The sequence below is a fragment of the Dromaius novaehollandiae genome, chromosome 8 (genome assembly GCF_036370855.1).
Source record: "Dromaius novaehollandiae isolate bDroNov1 chromosome 8, bDroNov1.hap1, whole genome shotgun sequence".
NCBI classification, from domain to species: domain Eukaryota; kingdom Metazoa; phylum Chordata; class Aves; order Casuariiformes; family Dromaiidae; genus Dromaius; species Dromaius novaehollandiae.
Window position 1 is genome coordinate 20,206,466 of NC_088105.1, and position 20,349 is coordinate 20,226,814.

Below are 20,349 nucleotides of genomic sequence, written 5' to 3' on the forward strand. Positions count from 1 at the left end.
GTAATTGAAAACAAGGCAAGCAATATGTTGTATCCTACCAGGAATGATTTTTAGCAATTTCTTCATTCACATTATTTCACATTCCAGCCAAAGTATTGCAGCAATTCATTTAATTCTTGTACAAGACCCTACCATATGCATGAAAGATTAATGCATTTGGGAAGTGAAATATGCAACTCCTTTTTACATATTATTTCTGCCAAATTACCACATAGGCAGGAACTCCTGTGGCTCACTAAAACAGACAAGTAGATTCACCAGTATTTGCACAAAGCAAAGCCTGCAGTTTTCACCTGCCAGACAAAACAGCAGCACAGCTGGCATCTTTTCACATTATAGCAGTCTCTGGCCAGTGAGGTCCCAACATGGATGGTCACTGCAACAAAGCTTGAACAGGGAGAAAACCCAAAGGGAATCCAAGGAGGTTGCAGATAGGGATTTTGCGACAAGTGTAAAGGAGAAATTAACCAGTGAGTCAGTATTAGGGATCAAAGAAGTGGATTATGAAGTACATTTCTGTTTAACATATATCCCTCTTTACTTACTCCCCTAAACCACACTTAAAAGGGGTGGGATAACAAGAATCATAGCAAATAACATTTTGATAGCTGCTGGAGAAAACAAGACCAGGCTTAATTAGTAGCTAAAACTGTTGCTCTGAATTCGTATTTAAAGATCTTGTTAGATGAGTATTGGTTAGGACTTGCATTTAATAAAGAGTAATGCCCAACTTAATTTGCATTTTACAAAAGCATCAAGGTTTCTCTGCAACTTCAGTCTGCACTCAGGATGAAGGAAAAGCCATGAACTTCACAATCTGATTGAACAGTTTAGTTTAAGGGTGGGAAAACTGAAGTTCAGCAGTAGCTTCTCAACAGGCTTATTTACCAACAAGTTAAAAGAAATACCATTTCCTTCCTCCATCTTTAAACCCAGCTTTACTTCTTCAGAAAAAAAAAAAGAATATTAAAACTCACTAAGGTCCATTTTATTAGTAGAAGTTGTTTCAATCTGTATGTAAAGACAAGAACCACTTGTAACACAGCTAGAAAGTTCAAGTTTAGAATATCACAATGGGTATTGTCATTGGCTCTTACAAGTGATGAGATTAAACTTTAGTTTCAGTGAACAAGAGTCCATAAAAAGCAGTCATTTATTTGGACCAGCACTTTTTGCATTTGTTTAGTAAATCACGTAAGTAGTCTAGCTCTTTATCTGGGCCTTATTTGTATAAAGAACAAGTCTTATCCATAAGGATAAGTTTTCAGGATTAGCCTACAAAGGATCGGTTTTTACTATGTATACTCCTAAGGAGAAGAGCAGTTTTCTTCCACCGTTATTTAGCATGCCAAACATTTGGGGCATTTTAAGTACAGAACACTACAGTGGTTTTTTTCTTTTTTTAAACTCTCCAGAAATGCAGCTAAGACTTCCACAGGTTGCTGCTTAGAAAAGTGAAATAACATTTTGCAGCAGTTCCTGAAAAAAGCATGCAGTTTGCAGACTTAGCCTTTGGAACAGTATGGTTGTAAGTTGCTGTCTTCAGTCACAGAAGAAAACCATTTATACAGACCCGTAACCCTATGGCAGGTAATCTATAACACCAAAAGAAAAGAGTATTTGGAAAACTTAGTTCAAAATCTAGTACCTGTATCAGAAAAGTCAGTTTTAGCAGATTATCTGCAGGCATTCATCCATCATTGGATGTTAGTCATTCATACAAATCTATGTTTTTGTCCTAAAAAAAAAAAAAAAAAAAAAAAAAAAAAAAAAAAAAAGGTAGGCTTCTCCATTAACATGTTAAAGGCAAACTGTTTTATAATAAGCAAAGTATTACATAGTTAGCAAAACACAAAATAATGTTCAAGATATGAAAGGTTTCACTTTCAATTGCATGATTTGTAGTCTCCTAAAACCAAAGCAAGTAGGTGAAAAAAAATCAGATGTCACCCTGCTTATTGACATTCTGGATATAATTATATTTAATTATTAGATATATCTACTGCCTTTTGTAGAATCTATTGATGCTTATCTTTTTCAGAAAGGCTAAAAAGGCTAAGTCTACTTTGAAACTGGCTTCCCTATATGACCCTCAAAATTATATTTAACAAACAATACATATCTTCATGCTTGCTTCATTACTTTTAAGGATGACTTGATGTTTCTACACTATCTTGGTTAGAAAATCCAGACCTGCATGTGTGTGTTTCCAACAGTCAGATAAGAAATCCTCATAAGCAATACAAAGACTTCAAAACATGATTAAAACTAATTTTTGTGATTGTAACCAGCTTATAAGCTTTTTCACTCCATTTGTTGTATTTTAAAAGTCTGTAAATTTACATCTTAACAAAACCCAACTACAACCCAGGCAGATTCTCACTTGGAGACTTAGAGTAAATCACAGCAACTGTCTTTTCATTGAGAAAAGTCAAACAGTGGCCAGGCCTAACAACTTAGGTGGCACTACAGTACTTTAGAAAGCCTAGACCTGAAATAAGACACTGCACTGCTACAAAAATGATTTAAACCAAAGAGGGCTCTTGAATCATGACACAATTGCTACAAAGTTGGATAGCGCTTGCTTTTAAAATGATTTCTGTTGATACACTGTAGCCTCAGATAGTAGTAATATTACATATAAAAAAAAAAAAAAATCAAGAAATCATGCCACCAACAAACAAGAAGCCTGTAACATACTACAAAAACAGTGTGAAGGGTCTTGGCACTTATTATCACAGCTTTGTCTTTTAACTATCTTTTCTGTGATCAGATACACAAATTATATCTTGAATTAATATCCAGATTTGGTCAGTGGATTCTGACAACCTCCCTTCTTCCCTCCGTGCCCACGTAGCCTCCAGACGCCGTCCCCCACTGCAGAACTGCCGGCCTGGCACAGCGTGAGCAAGGCGAGCGCTGGAGCGAGCTGGACAGGGCTGCCATGCAGGAGGCCTGAGGAGAGGGATACGGAACAGCGCAGCTGCATTCCCAGGAGAACTGAATAGGGTCAGAAACCAGTAACAGGGATAAAGAAGGGTCTGAAGACTGGGATGTGCCTGGGAGAAGGGGACTGTAAAGCTTCAAAGTGGTATGTGGCTTTTTACTGTTCTTTACATCCAATTTTCAGTTCCAGTTGCAAGCTAAAGTGAACAAACCCAAGCTTTGTACAGAATGAACAATCACATTCCTGCATCTCATAGGCTGAATTCAGGTACCAGGTATCAATTTAGCAATGATCAGCATTTTCATGTGAAAAGAGATCAGAATTTGGATACCATATAGGAGCGACAAAAACGAATGCAAGAAACAGCTCTTCTCCATCATAATTTCAGCAATATCGCAGTAGCAGACGAACTATTTCTGCAAATGAATCTTAGATATTTTCATAGTACCTAGCACTTACTACACAGACATTATCAGCTTCAGAGGGCCCTGATTTCAGTATTTCCCCATATCAAGTACCAAAAGAATACCTAAAATCCACACCAATCAGTAGCAGCTATGATTTTTCATAAGAATGCTTTCATCTTGTTTTACTCCACAATGTTCTGTTTGTAAAGTGTCTGTTTCTAAAATCTTCCATTACCAAGTTAACTACTACAATTTCAAAGAATCATTAGCTGTAATACCAAGTCTAGCAGATTGTCTTTGAAAACACCACTCAAATCTGAAAATATAAAGTGAAAGTAAATGCTAGAAAAATATGATTGACTAATGTTTCTGGAAAAAAATTTACTGCATTGAGAAAAACTAGTTTTGATGAAAACATACAAGGTTACGGTGGGACAGACAAAATCAAAAATATCAGACTTGTCAACTTGGAAAAAGCATAATTTTAAATGAAAAGTGGTCCTTATTTCCATTTCAGGTATAACCACTAGGAACACCTATTTTCAGTATTTGGAAGGGCAATAGTTATCTCACTAATCTCTAGTAAGAATTTCTACAGTCTATTAAAATTGAGGAGACTAAGTTTTCAAACAACTTAGTGATTTAATTCTTTTCTTTTCCCTGCACAACGTGGAAGATAAAAAGCTTCAGGCATTGCTTCTGCCACCAGCATCTTACCTCAGCTGCCTGGTCTTTTGGTGACTATGAACATGGGTAGCATCATGTAATGTTTCATTACTGTAACAGTATAAAGAGACTTAAGAATAGGATTGAGGTCTAATACTTTGACTAAAATGATTTCCACAACAGACATACAACGAAGTATCCAGCTTGTTTTGGAAACAAGTCTCTTCATGATAGCTTTGCCTTTTACATTTAGCATTTTTCTGTTTGTTTGGTAAGACACAAGCATAAGGGAAGTCTAACATCTACAGCTATGTAAGTACACAAAAACCCCACATACATCACTAGTAAATATCAGACTGCATACAAGATATGTTTGTAAAAGTAATGAAACCCTCCAATGTTCCATATCTATGCTGGCAAATACTTCTGATATAAAAGGCACTTTGAAAACCCAATATGGTTTGGTTCATTAAGTTTGCAAAGTACAAACAATTGTACAAACATAGAATTATATTAAAGCATGTCAGCCATTGTGACATTATGTACAAAACAAGTTTCCAATTTTTGATAACACTGGTTTTATGGGAATGAGCAGTGGTTTCAGCAGCTTCACTGAAGACATGACAGTACCACAATGTTAGTTTCCTATTGGAACAAATGTAGTAAGGAGAAAAAAAAAAAGAAAAAAGCTAACCCACAAAAACTTACAAGTTTAGGGGCCACAAAAAGACAAGACCCAAAGTCCATGACATTCATTCAATATTTACTCCTTAGAAGTGAACTCCATCAGTAGCCCAAGTCTAGCAGAAGTCTATTCAGTCAATTCCGGAACAGTGGTGGAGGCAACTGTCTTGAGAAGTATATACAGTACAGAAAACTTTGGTCCGACAGCACAGTTTAGAAATTGACTACATGGCTGCAACATCTATCTGTACGTAAAGCTGTCTTACTCCCGCCTGTGGATAAGAAAAGGAGAGTTTAAAAGAAACTGAGAAGCCAAAGCAATTTAACTGTCCTGAACACCAGTTCACACCAGTAAGTTACCTAACAAGGAACTTAGTATGCACCTTCCACATTTAGTAAATCATTCATTGAGTTACTGGCAATTTATAAACCCAGAAACTGTTAAGAGCGCTGTATGAATACATGTTTCTTCATACAGTCAAAAAAGGCACATGCAGTAAATGTATATTAACATTAGCTTTGCCATATTACATTTTCTGATTCACCTTAAGTAACAACTATGTCACAAATGAAGCTAGACAAATGTGATTCTTACTTTCTTTTGTACAAGTTTATCTGCCTCAAAAGTTATCTGCTTGAAGAGCTGTCAGTTTAAAATGGCACAAAGCACAAGAACATAACATGGGATTTGTGGTTTGAACCTATTCTATGCTAAGTTTTTCGCAAGAACCAAGAACGGCTACAGTGAATTCACATGACATGCCAAAATAACTTTTGGTAACCCTCTAGGCATGTGAACTGCATCAAACCATTTCTCCCCTCAGAAGCTGTAGGAAACAGGCCTTCCTTAGTTTTATCATCATCATGTATAATAGACTCTAGATTCTGCTTGTAGACTATTCATATCCAGTACCTATACTTGAACAGGTAGCCAAAGTGATTTTTTTATTTTTTAATTGTTAAATATGTAAGGAAGCAATACAAAAAAATAGCTGAAGTTTTTGACATTTTGATCTTCTCTAGGCAAGAACCATCAACTTCTAATGAGGTTTCTGTTGGTCACAAGAATTCCAACATTTCATATCAGCTTCAAATGCTATCAAATACATCACTATTTTTTTATATAAATTTGGTAGGAAAATAAAGGAGGATATATCAGTCTTATAAGAGATGACACTTGCTGGTTAAGTGTTGACTAATGACCACCACAGCATGGATGTTACTAAAAGGCAACACAAAATAGGTAAAGAATGTGGCTTCTTAAGGAACAGCAATCAATGACAAATACAGCATCAGCCCAGTGAACAAAAAGAAATAGTTCCAGTCTGTGATCAAAAACCTTACCTGCAGGGAATCCTCATCTATTTTCTTGGTTTCTCAGTGGTCAGTATAGGGCTTGGCTTCACCTTCATTTGATACACCTCAGAAAGCTACAGCTGTTATCTCCAGTAAGTGGCAAAAACTTATGCAGAGAGGTACAGCAAGTCTACCTACACAAGATTTTTGAAATCGCTCTTCACAGCAGAAAAACTTTTCAACAGTTATATCAAAACCAGAAACCTTTTTTTTTGTGATCAGAATTACATCACATCATGAGAAAGGTGATACCGACTTTGACATGTGTGCGATTTCCACTGATGAGAGACATACCTGAGTAAAAATATTGTGAGTCTGGCTTAGAATCCACCTTGCATCAGCATCAGGAGCTACTAGTAGTTTCAGAGTCCCTATGTAAACATCTGTACAGAGGGTCCAGAAATGCGGATCATGTAAACTGTAAACTCCTTGCAACTGTTGCACCTAAAACACAAGCAACTGTTGAAAAAATGTATTTCTTAAAAAAACATTTATATGTACCATGTTTTTCTAGAAAACATTTTAGAAGCTGATGTATCCTTTTACTTCCACTAGTTCACTATGCAGTTTGTGATATTTCACTTAAATTCCTTATTACTCCCTCAGTAGTTGTAAGGAAAATGAAAATATACAAAATCATTACATATACATAGAAGCTGTATCCAGCTGTATTTGTATTCTACATATATTTTACTGAGATCTGCTGTGCATTTTTGAAAACAGTTGCCCAAGAGAGAACAGACACAAAGTTACTTAATTGAATGCCATCTCAAATTTAAACAGTAATTTTTACAAATGCAGATGTTAGCCAGGAATTTTCCCATAAACACTTTGTGAGAGATTCTAACTATTAACAGGAATACTAATATATTGAATTTCTGTAAATATTTTGCAAGGGTTTAGGTCTGTCCCAACAAAATTCTTTTTCCTCTGTCCCATTTTAGCAAACCCTTCATGTGACAATTGCGATCTGAAACAATGGCACTCCTTCCACACATGCATTTTATTAACCTCGCAAAGGCACATTGAATGTTCAGAACATGACACAATGATGGATAAGCTAAAGAGGAATACTAGGAGCCGCCAAATCCAGGGTAGCCTATATAGTCTGATACAGACTTTCAGTGTTAAGCCACCTCGCTTTCCTAAAGACAGAAGGAGATTTTAAGGAAAGAAAGACAAAAAACTGCCCTGAGCAAAAACAGAACAAAAACATTATGCACTACTTATCAGCACAGAGTACTTGGAAAGGAAAGGCTTTGGGATCTATTTGTCTAAACCAATGCAACATGTTTTAGGACACAAATTGAGTTGAAACTATACATACAATTTAGGACTTCGGAAATGTAAGAATCAAACTGGTATCTCCATTTGTACAATCTAAGGAATGTTTCATGGGCATTACTGGCAAAACATTGCAAAACATCCTCAGAATACACAGTTGAGGCTCGATCAATCAGCAATCTTAAACAAAAATGGCCTAAGTATAAGAGCTCACCCTCTGATAGCACTGAGGCAGAGCATTTTCCAGGGAAGGAGGAGTTCGCTGCATCAAAATGCCAATGGATTCTTTTAAAAGTGGAACAACACTAGAAAGAAATAAGGAAATTGCTTACTATCATATTTTCAAAACATGCAGAATAAGCAGTAACACTACATTCCTTCACGCTCTTGAAGAATTTTTCTTTAGTTGTTTTACTAGAAACTGATGAAGTTGCCATGAAAACCTGCTATAGCAGATTAAAAGATTGACAAAATTGCTATGGTGTCTTACTAAAGACAAGAATACTGCGCCCTCAGATTTCTCACAGAGACCACCAGTGGACAATCACAGATTGACAAAGTAATTATGGGATTTGGGATGGAGTCTCTAAGTGTCCTAAAACTTACGTGACAAAGCAGCTGGTAAGTATAGTTCAGAAGCAAAACCTACTTCAATGGCAGTCACAAGCATAAAAATATGCAAGTGAAACCATTTTTGCTTTTGTGTCTGGCTTAAGGCATATTTTTCTTATGAACTAACATAATAATGGGGAGACCATAAAACAAAATTAGCATTGATCAGTCCAGCTATAACAAAGTTATTTTCTCAGAAACAGACAGCTTAGCATATTCTTGAAGTGAACTAAGTGTAGGGCCTCATCCGAGCTCAAGCATTAAACATCTGGAAACAATTAGAGGTTCCCTCCTGGCTGCATGGTCTTGTTTAATCAGCAAACTAAAAAAGAACTTTCATAAAACTGCATTTTTTTTTAAATTAAAACAGGAGACCAGTAGGGCTATACTCTGAAGCTAATACTAAAAATCTGTACTTTTAAGTATTCAGTATGGTGAACTTTGGTTAGGACAGCACATCACGTTTGGTTCACTACAGCATCCTATAATTTTCAGGAGGATGCTAAAAATCTGTAGCCCAATGTTGAAGGTTAAACAACAGTACATATTGTACATTCTCCAGCAAAACTGAAGATAAATTTCAGAAGCTGTAAGCTGAATTTCACTGTCCAATACTGGCATCACAACTGAAGTACATGAGCAGTCATATTGAGAGAAAAAAAATCACCCAGAAAAAATGTGTAAGAGATCAGTTAGGCTGTCTGTTAAAGGAAACTGCAGAAGTCTCATTTAACACAGGGAGCACAGGAGAATGCACTGCAGAAAACTCAAAGAAAACTATATACTCAAAGATGGGGAAGAGCAGGACCTAACCATTCCCTTCCATCTTTAAAGGCATCATTCCAGTCGTACACGGAAGCAGTGCCAGTTCATGCAGCCTCCGCTCCTAAGCTCAGCCCTCTGCTAATCCCCAGCGGGGCAGGGAGCGCGGGGCTCCCGGGCAACGAACCAGGCTGGAGAAACGAGCACCCTCAGAGCAGGCCGCTCTGCACCTACGCCTGTTCTCCCAGCCAAATCCACTGCCGGATGCACTCCCTGACGTGCCTCATGCAGTTGTACTGTTACTGAGAATCAGTTCAGAAACAGGAAGGAGCAATTAGGGGCAGGCAGAGAAGGCCCAAGACGGACGTGCCACCAAGACAACTGACCATATAGCAACACCCTAATTGTTCATCTGTCCAAAGTAAGCATCACTGGGGTGTCACGTTCTACAGACAGTGGATTACAGAGGTGTAGGGAAGAAGTTGCTCTTATCAATGGTCCCCCCTCACTAAATAACCTCTGTGTCACAAACATTACCTTAAAGGAAGCTAGAATGCCAATTAATTCATTGCTTAATTGATTTCAGTTTAACGAACAAGTTAAAAATGCAGGCTTGCTTTTAACAAAAACTTTGAAAGACCAACACACAAGTTCGTGATGCAAACTAAATACAAGATCTTTGAATAGTGACACTATCTCCATAAATTTAATGAGGCCCCTCTAACAATATGCATCCAAAAGCTTCAAACATACACGCACAGCCTGCGTATTTTTCCCCAGGGAAAGGACTGAACAAATAGAGAATACAAGAGCTTCTTTTTCTATTGAGAGATACCACTAAGTGGGAAAGACTATCCATTAAAGTCTGACCAAAACACTTCTGATTTGAATGAAATATTTAGGTTATCTGATAAAACTAATGTACATTATCTGATCTAATGGAAATGAATCAACAAGTGGGAAATTTGGAGAGACAACCTATGGAAACCTAAAACTAGCAAGTGGTGCATGCTAGCCCATTCTAAAAATGATTTGGTCAGTGAAACTGGTTGATTGATTCTGGAACAGGGTGCACACTGAAAAGGGGAAGTTAAAACCCTGTTAGAGAGCTATTCAGCTGAAGACGTATTTAAATTTAGAGTTGCTTAATTCTGAAAAGCTTTTACCTTAAGGAACTGGCTTCCAAGGTGGAGTCTACACCATTGGGAGGGTGTGCGCAAGCACCAAATACCGTCTCTTCTTGCCAGGCAACTGTGTTCAATTTTAAGCAGCACTTAAAATCTGATGGAACCATTAGTGCAAACTCAGCTAATACAAAAAGTGAATGAGGAAAGACATTCCACTCCTAGTATAGGCAGTACAGCTTACGAGTTTGTTTCCTTGCTGGCAAGATTTCTCCTATTTGTTTTTTATAATGGCTCCATACTAAGGCTTTAACAGAAACCCCCTGTACAAATATTTGGCAATAACATTCCACAAATTACAATTTTTATCCAGACTTAACAAGAAGCCCAAAACCATGGTGTTTAACTGAAACAGTAACATCTTAAGCATCCAAATAATACAGCTAAGTCTAGGAAGTGGCTTGACACTGTAGATAAATGCTGAAGCATATCCCAGGTCACATCTTTCTTGGGCACAGTGTTCAACTAAGAATTTACCTTTTGTAAAGCTGAAAAGACCAAAGGAGAGCTGCAGTGATGTGATATGACCTCACAAATTCTACAAGAGCACACGAGCGCACACACACATCTCTCCACCCCAAGGGACATTTTTTTGTATAAGGTAGTCTTTTAGGGCAAGCCAAACTAACATGACAAATTATAGAATCCAGAGTTTTCTGATATCTCTGATTTTCCACTGTTTCAAAAACAAAGCCCACTTTCCTTTTCAAACACAAACTGAAAACCAGTATCACTTAATCATCAGGAGGCACTAGGGGTATTAGCTGCATCCCCAGTGACTGAAAAACATCCACTAGGAAAGATGATTCTGCCGAGCAGGCTGAAAATGTGCTTAGAGTTTGACCAAGCTTTCCTTTTTTTGGGTAGTCTGTAGTGCAAAATGCACGTGGTTGTATCTGCAGCAACTATTGTGCTGATACTTCCCCTTATTTTATTTTTTAATTACAAAAAGACTATTAAGGAAAATAAATAGTGCAGAATTCTCACTGAGGGTTTTTTTCATGCATAAGCACACCATAAGTTTTGCTATTAAAGCAGGGAAAATTTTTCACCTGGTTCCGATCACCAAAGCCAACTGTATCACAGTATTACACAGGGCAACGGGATTTGAAAGAGGTGCTAACCCACAGAAAGATACAGGACATGAACATATCCTCTACAAAAAGCAGTAATAGTAAAAATGGCTAGTGGGTGCAAAAGGGATTAGCAGCCAGAAAGCATGTTACAGTTTTACACACACTGTTACAGAGGAAATAAAGGTGTTGAAACAGGTAAAAATCCACTGATATGAATCTGATGAATCCAGTTGGCAGCCACTACATATGGCTTGATTAACAATCAAAGCCAAACACTATACGTATGAAAGTATTAGAATCACAACCAACTTGTACCACATCTAGATAACACTCATACCCACTTCAGTCCCTTACCATTTATGTCACTGTTCATGTAGTTACAGACAGCAGTATTGTCTAGCATCGGCATAATTTTAAGACAGCAAAACTGAAAAAAGCACAGGGATAAAGACCCTTTACATAATCATTGTACAAACAGGAAATTCATTTATTGCTGTCAGTGCCATGAAAAATAAAGGATACTTGTAACAGATTCTGTGGAAGGTAAACAAATCCTGCTAGGACTTGAGGCCAACTAAGGTTCTTCCTTCAAGTACTGTAGCCTAAAGTGTAAAGCGAGATTTCAAAATCATACATTTCCAGCCTCCACCCACATCTGCAGTGCCAGGAATGTCAACCTATTTCAAAACTTTTAAGTTTTATAAAAAAAAACCCATTAGGCAATGGCAATTTTAAGCAAAATGCAGGCTTTCCTCAAGACAAGGATTATAACCGAAAAGTTTAATATTTACTTTTCCAATTTTACATGATCTATTCTCATAATTATGCCATACTAATACTACAATAATACTGATAATACTAGTAATAATGACAGTACCTTTCGTTATCAGAAATTTTGGGGGGGGGGGAGAGAAGGGGGTGACTTTGGAATGAAAGCTAACGAAAGGCTAGGAACACCTTTGACTCTACCGTTTTAACATCAGCACTGATTCTTACATAGCCATGTACTGAGCTGATAAGGAACACGCACGCGCCTTTATTTATGATTGGAACAACCTCAGTCACCAAGGAAATGGACCTTATTCTTTCGCTCAAACGAAAAAAGCACTTGTTACAGCTATACCATTTCCCGAGTGGCCATAGAGAGCCGACACGAAATTTCAGAGAAATTCAATTGCCTTCATGGGAAAAAAATTCTGAAGCTTATAAAGGTAAGAAAAATCTCAGCAAAGACAACACAGTTGGCAGTTAATGCATGAATTATCACGTTGAGTATCTTATTTCCTCGTGAGGATACTATCTGAAGCACAAATGACTTTTTCAACGGACATATTCTTAGCAAAACAGGGTTCTGATCCTCAACCGAGGCTGGCAGGTTCCATTACCCTGTAAATAAAGGTAGTGCATGCCATTTAACAACGACAGCTCAAAACAAGTCCAACTGCAAACATGCTAGTTCAGGGGAGTTCTGCTGCAGAATGCTCCTTCTGAATTTTAGCAAATGCAGCACTTCATTTAAAAGTTAAGGATAATCCGCATGTCAAACAAAGCATTAACTTATAAGCAAAGTCAATTTTCATACTTCTATGCCACAAATGTCACAGGTTTGTTCTCCCCCAAAGCTCTTTTGCATTACACCAGGCTAAAGCAGCTCTAGGCTTTATGTAGTTTTCTTGGGTTACATCATTTTTACTTCACTAAATGACTGAAGCTAATTGCTTCATTTCTTTGACCACTAGTATGCAATCTACATGCTCTACCCAGTCAAGTATCATATTTAGTCTACGGTGCCTTTCTAGAAACATGCGGCTTTAATAGTGGTTTCTGACAAACTTCTAGCTTTATACCGGAGCCATGGTTTTTGCCTGACAACTAATTTCACATAGTTGATTGAAATACTAAAATTGCTTCAATATTTTGGAATATTTCTACCTAAAAGAAATAAACATTTAGTTTTAAATATTTAAAGTAGTTAGAGACTTGGGTAATTGTTTATTGACTCAAGCAGATATGAAAAAATATCTTGGAGAAGACCTGAAAAGAGTGACTTTTTTTAAAAAAAAAAGATTTCAAACAAAATGATGATGAAGCATTTAAGAACAGACTTGTCTATTAAGCATGTCCTATTTATATTTTTAAACTAAACAGACATTTCCATGAGACAGTATAAAAAGTAATAAAAGAAAACAGATTCATCAGATATTCACCAGCTATGCTGGGGCATCTGGGACCGCTCAAGAGCTCCAGAAGAACCCTACATCAGCCTCAGCCCTCAGAATTGGCCATGGATTTATGATGCAGACATTTTAAAAGACTACAGGATATAGCCCTCCAATTGAGGAACCACAAGCTACCAACTCCCTGCTTCTCAAGACTCAACAGATAAATAAATAAATGGAGAAAAAGCAAGTAACACAATAATGAAGTATACAAAGTGGAAAATATCTGATTTCATGCCTTTGCTTCTCCATACCAAAACAGTAATATTTGGGCTATTTTTCTTTCCTCCAAAAAAGATGAATTTTAAATCAAGATATTTAATAGGTTTTAACAATATTTCTGTATAAACCCAGTGAAGACAAGTTTTTACTGGGATGTAGACAGTCATGGTCAACTAAAGGGAATTGCTGATCTTACCTCACTATGCTACAGTAAGAACTGTTCAAGTTCTGCTTGACTAAACTTAAAAAATTGTATTTGTTTCTCAGTGAAAACATAACCTCAGCAGAATCCCACACCAGATTTCCATTGCGTAGCCAGAACATCCTATGCCAAGTCAAGGGGAATTAGGCACAGAATATGTGACCTTAGAACAGCCTTAGTGAAAGATCATAGGAGCAACACAGAGCCAACCATGTCAGCAGCTGACAATTCATACTAATTAGAGCTGTTGTCTACAGGAGGGCTCACCTATTTGAATTCAAAGCATTGCTTCGTTTCTCTGAAGAGGCATTGTTCAACTGTGTGTGCATCTGCACATGACCGAACAGGTCACAAATTAGATGCTGCACAGCTTTCTCTATGTTGTAAGTGAGAAGTGCTTTAGTCATCCTATACAGAAGCTTTTGTGATTTCTTTTGGGAAGTGTTGCCATCATTACAGAGAACTGAGCAGAGCAGAAGACGCACTAACAGAGCAGGCATGACTCCAGTAATCAAGTTAGAAGACTGCCCTACATTGAAGAAAGTAGACATTCAAGCATAAAATGAATGGTTATTTCACCTACATATAAGCAGCTCTGGATTAAGATCAAACTCCAGTGAGAACATCATTTCCCCTCCACAGTCACATGCAACTGCTTAGCTATCCCTCCTGGCCTACTAGACAGCTCCAAGAAGGGAAAAAGGGGTTGTGGTCTGCCTTTATTCCCTCTCTTTAGATACACAGGTATCCCAGCAGGGAGACGGTAGAAAAAAGCCCTGGGTCAAACCTCCCACCTCTGTACCACACTTTCTATAACTCAAGCTAAACCAGACCATTAAGCAACAACTTAAAGGATACATTTTTGAAGCCAAATCTCTAACACAGTAAGTGTTATGTGCACATTTTACTTGACCAAAAAAGCAAGCAATAACCTTCACTACAACCTCAATCTATTAAAAATGCACTAAGTGTCAAACACAAATTCACCAATTACACAGTAGTTTTCTTCTCAATATCTTAGTTTGCCTTTTGTTTTTCACCTTATTTTCTTGAAAAGTTTTTTTGCTAAAAAGCAAGCTGTTAAAATGCCCCTCAGAATCTCGCATGCCTCAAAAGGCATTATCACTATCATCATCTTCAGCTTCTGATCTCAAACTTTAACTATAAAAGGGGTGTCAAAAGCACTACTATTGTAGCTTAGTTAAATAACCTCCATACAAGTTTACACTTTTACCAGATACATCTGAATTATGCAGAATGTTCTATGCACACTCCTAGAATTTAAGCATTTTGTATATAAAATCTAATAATCTTATGAACACAATATTATCAGACATTCAACTAAAACATAGCTTACTGCAATATCAGAAGTAAATTGTGACAGTTACCTGATCCTCAAAGTACATTTAAAAAGGTAAGTCCATTCTCCATATTCATATTTTGTTAAATATTTGCTTGGACATGCAAAGTGTAAAATACTAGTGCAGTTTTCCTGGTATATATTTTTAATTTAAACTACACCTAATCATCGATTTCAGGAAAATTATGAGACTGAATTGCATAGTCTTTCATTTTGTAAAGCCTGAGATAAAGCCCAGTGAGATAATTATTTCTGACTTTAAAGCCCAGTGAGATAATTATTTCTGACTTTAAGAAAATGTTAAAACATACCCAGTTAATGAAGCAGCTAAGTCATTCAGAACTTGGAAACTCTTGGTGACAGTTTTGTTAGTCCACTCTATTCACTTGCTTATTTCAAGGAGGCACAAGCAAAATACCACATGATTTCATAAATACCATCCTACATCCAGTAACGTATACCAAATTTAACTATTCAGATGCATTTATTATTCTTCCATTTGAACATAATTACTTCTCTCCATTAGTTTGTACCATTGCATCACAGTATCTTTACAAGGCATAAAAGCTGCGACTTAGTTACACAGTCATGCTACACTGCACTACTTAGCTCTTCCAATGACAAACATGCCAGTGTAATTTGCTAGAAAGACAAAATAGGTTCTCACTAGTCTCGAACCCATATATCCAAATGCTTTCACACCATTATCTTTGCTGCTCCTGCACCTACTACCACAAGAATTCCTCCTTTTAATACATATGTTTAAAGCTTAGCATAAGAAAATAAAACTATTTTCACTGAAAAAAAATCAAAAGTACATCTGAATACATACCTCCACTAACACCTACCATACTGGAACAGTATGATCTTTCCAAATTGCAACAGTGACGGAGTTCCGGAACATGCAGCTAATTTTGAAAACAACTTTTAAAAAGTTACGAATCCAAAGACTTCTTTCACTTCTTATGACACTGTTTTACAAGAATGCTGTTTGTCCAAAGACGGCTCTGGCCTCTGGTTTGTATCAACAGCTCCGCCCTCGTTCATCTCTAAGCAAACTGGGAAACCTACTAAGTATTTAGCCTAAACACACATCCAAAGTGGTACTATAATCTACATTTCTCTTACCATTCTTCCCTTAGAGTAGAAAGCCTTCAACCAACATCAGTAAAAACTCATTCCCTAGCTCATATTTTATTGGGAATTTTCAACTTTATGAAAACAGTTTGCTCAATAGATGCTTCATTTCATACATAACCAGTAGGTTTTCTAAATTATAACATTCAGAAAAGTTTATCCTCATTATCTAAAAATTAATGGAAAGGATTCAAGTCTGGACAACTCTCCTACCATGATTTCAGAACTGCACTCATATAGCCACCTGCTGTATTCATAATTTGCTTCCTAAGATATTTCTTGATGACAGAAAAGCATCTATATTTTAGACAGGTCTTAATCCAATATGGTAATTTGACATATGAGAGCAAGTGACAGAAGGCCATTATGAGCGCTCAAAAATAGAATTTTCTCTCATTCCAGTACAACAGACTGGGGTAGGATAGTAAGATCGGCTCCAGTTAGCTCTCAGGTAACCAGTACCCTCCAAAGAGTAGTCAAGGGAGATAAAATTAGCACTGCACCCAGAACAAGGAGAAACATGTACTTGTCAACACAAAAAACTGACACTCTCCTAAGAGAGAGGTCTCCCTTCCAAGTAACAAGTTGACAGCCAAGAACAAAAGCATTCCCATAGAGCTTCTGAAATCCCAGCTGACTGCCTTTAATGCTTCAGAGTCCCCGAGGACAGAGCAGGATCCAAGCTCAAGGTTTTGCTTTCATCAACAGCTGATGGTAACATCAACAGTAGTAGTGAGGACAAATATCACCTCTCTAGTTCAGTTAATAACTAATACATTAAAGGTAGAACCAGAGGTTTAAGTAGGCAACTAAAATGGAAATGAACAACTTCATAAACTGTGGAGTCGTGCAAGACAGCTCTGGGAGATCAGCAAAAAAATACAATACTTTTCAGTTTTAAACAAACCAGCTAAAGCCCTTCTGTAGGGAGAGAAAGCACCTTGGGGCTTTTAACTCAACCCTACCTGAAACAAGCAGATCTTTATGGTTCCAAGTCAGGGCGAATCCCCAGAGAGCATTAACACTTCGGGATAAAGAACTTTATTGGACTGGTTTTTGCATCTCTTTGGCTCAAAAATGTGCCTGTTTTACTACAGCCACAAAGAACACATGCTGATCTCTAAACAAATGTGCATGTTTCCACATCTGGGGGCACACATGTGCTCTCACCCCACCCTGTCAAAGTTGGTTTAGTTAGTAAGAGGGAGATTTTCTGGATGAGTGGGTTACAACAAATTCTTGACTGGCTGCTCTGCACAAGTAACATTGATAAACAGTTGTCTACTGTTTAGGAGGAATGTTTAATTCAAAACCAAACCTACTGGAGAAAGAAACAAATCTCCCCCCCCCCCCCCAAAGTCATTTATTGAAGCTGCAGAAAGGCCCACAAATGCAACGAGGAATTACTGTACTAGATACTGAACAACAAAAACAAAAATTAATAGAAAAATCAGAGCTAGATACAGCTCTTGCAAATATCAGTTTACTGTTTGCTTGCAAGCACGTATCACCAAATTTCAGCGTAATCTTCCCTCTCAGAAGTTAGTTTTGTCCCAATTTTTTTCAAAAATTATCTAAACCTATTATATATCCTATCATTAGTTGGACTCCTGTTACAACAAAAGAACATCTTGAAGGAAAATCTGAAAAGTCTTTTGGGTTAATTCTAGAACAGCACATTACATACACATGGAAGTAAGGAATAAGGTACTATAAATGATGGTCTCATGTCTAAAAGTGTAAATAAACATTATTAAAGTAAAACAACACAAAGGGGTACCCAAACTCTCAAAGAATATCTGGCTGAAATTGCAATCTTCTCATTTAAGGTATATTTCAAGCAAAGTCATCAGTAGTCAAGTGTAAAACAGTTGTACTGTTAAAAAAAAAAAAACAAAAAAACTGCAATTAGCCTTTGCACCACTGCTGTGACAGGATGTGCCAGTGTGAAAGAAATATGAACTTGCCTCTGCTAACTGAAATGCAGATGACTGCACTCAGAGTTATCATAATGAACCTAGAGATCATTTACAGTGATCCTGGACAAACAAAATAATGTTATGGGGAGAGTTAACCATTAGGGTCTGTTATCAGGTCAAAGGACACAAATTGGCATTCTCCAGCCTTTTTGGCATAGAACACAGATCTCAGAAGTCCATCCTAACTATGCTGGGAGAGCTACGATTAGCTTTATTGTAAAAACCCTATTATAGAAGCTACAGCCTTCTTCCAACCTCTGTATGTATGGAAGAAAAAATACAAACAAATGACATTCTCATTCACATGGTATTTTCAACTCCATGGGTACTTTACCCTACCTACACAAAGCTGGACACTTAAAATATGAAGGGTACAGAAACTGGTGTTCTCCTCATCTGTTACCTCAGCAATAGCTTCTTTCCCCATGGCTAACCTGCACAGTTTATTTTCCATTTTTGAAGATTTCATTAATAATGTTTGTTAATAATTTGTCCTTTGTAAAATTTAATTACAGGATTACATGTTGAGTTTATATGAAAGCGATAATTTAACGGTGACCTCTAGCACAGATTTCTGTGGGCATTTTCTAGTGCTTGAAGCAAGCTGCCCAGCTCTGATAAACAGGGAGATTCACATCAGTAACTCTGTGAAAGCTGCCATGCACATAGTATAAACATGCCATATATGGTACAAATGATGGTGGCCACAATTATTCAGATGACATTCACCATTGTTAAGAGAGAAAGGTGTTCAGCTGCTAGTTTGTAACTGAAGTTGTGGCACTCTGCCCTCTACCACCGCTGAAGCTGCTGCCAGAAAAGCCTCAACCACAGTGTCACTGAATGAAATGTTTGCTTGTCTAATCAATCCAAACAGTTTCACATTTACAGTGATCCCAGTAAGCAACATCATGTAAAGCACACAGCTACCTGAAGTACTTGCAACAGATCTTAAAAGGAATTGGGATGGCTCAGAATATAACTACAAAGGAAGAAACGGTTCTCTCCAAAAAAATAGAACGGTCTTGATTCAACAAGGACAGACAAGGGTACATCCTCTGCCAGCAGGCTCGACTCTGCTGCACTGAAGCCATTCTGCTCCATTTACTAATACAGTACATTGGTTTATATAAGCATGTGCTACACAGAGAGGAAACTTTCTACAGCCTGAAACTGAAAGACATTTTTGTAGTATTATGCCAACAGAACCAAAATGTAGAAAAGGAAGAGCAAGACGACTTAAGTGAGAACATACCAAAACAGCTGTACAGAATAGAGGAAACATGACTCTTGGAAGAAAAGCAGACATTGTGAAGCATTAGTGTAACCACATTTTTTAAGCAGATAGACCTGTTCTTCTGAGCTGCAATTTGTGCTGTTGTAACTAGCATCAAAACATACTACCGAATACCACTGTTATCAATGCTTACCTTACACCTATAAGTAGTGCTATCAGCATTGAACAAATAGGATCTGCTATCATTAGACCGTAGTTCTGCATCAGTATAGCAGATATGATTACACCAATACTTCCAAGTGTGTCCGCAACAATGTGTAGAAATACACCTGTTAAAATAGTAAGTATCAATACAACTTGGTATTCTTGAAGTAAAAGGAAATATTTCAAGGACAGTTTGAGGAGAAGAGTTACAAGAACTGTAATATGATTTATGCTTGTTAAATTCTTACTCAATTTTTGGTCAAATATACAGAAAGTGATCACAGGATTTCAATGTATCCTTAAAATATAAAGCATTTAAGAATTTATATTATTTTCTGCAATTAGCATTAAGTGATATTTCATGGCATTGCTATCAACTTAAGTAGTCATTAACAGATGAAATTAAAAGTTTTCATTCAATATCCAGCCATATTACGGTAGAGACAAACTGATCTTGAAAAATAACACATTAGGTTAAAAGACATGAAAAGAAGCATTTTACAGCGAGCCAAAGTTTAGCTTTTGGAGCTCCCTGCTGGCAGTGACAGGAATAGCCATTCAGAAACAGCTTTCTGAATACAGTTTTTCAGACTGAAATGATCCCACACAGGAAAATAACTCACAACTATAAATCAGCTCTTCACTGATTTTCTAATAAGCCTATATTGAAAAGTTAAAATAAAATTACAGAAAACTGAGTCTTCCTGAGATGTTTTGGTTAAAATATGCCTTTCATTTGAAAGTCACTCTTTTCATATCTATTATTAAAGTACTGAGTACATATTAACAGAATATAGATACTATAAACACT

General features: G+C 37.1%; 1 protein-coding gene across 1 annotated transcript in view; it reads right to left on the reverse strand.

Moving 5' to 3' along the window:
* Nucleotides 1–966: 966 nt before the first annotated feature.
* Nucleotides 967–20,349, reverse strand: part of SLC30A7 (solute carrier family 30 member 7) — a 32,136-nt gene continuing 12,753 nt past the window's right edge. Inside the window, exons 8-11 of the mRNA XM_064515831.1 lie at nucleotides 19,528–19,663; nucleotides 7,559–7,649; nucleotides 6,355–6,504; nucleotides 967–4,976 (exon numbers count right to left, since the gene is read on the reverse strand). Of these exons, the coding sequence (XP_064371901.1) occupies nucleotides 4,929–4,976; nucleotides 6,355–6,504; nucleotides 7,559–7,649; nucleotides 19,528–19,663 (425 nt within the window). The 3' untranslated portion in view covers nucleotides 967–4,928. The remainder of the gene's footprint in view (nucleotides 4,977–6,354; nucleotides 6,505–7,558; nucleotides 7,650–19,527; nucleotides 19,664–20,349) is intronic.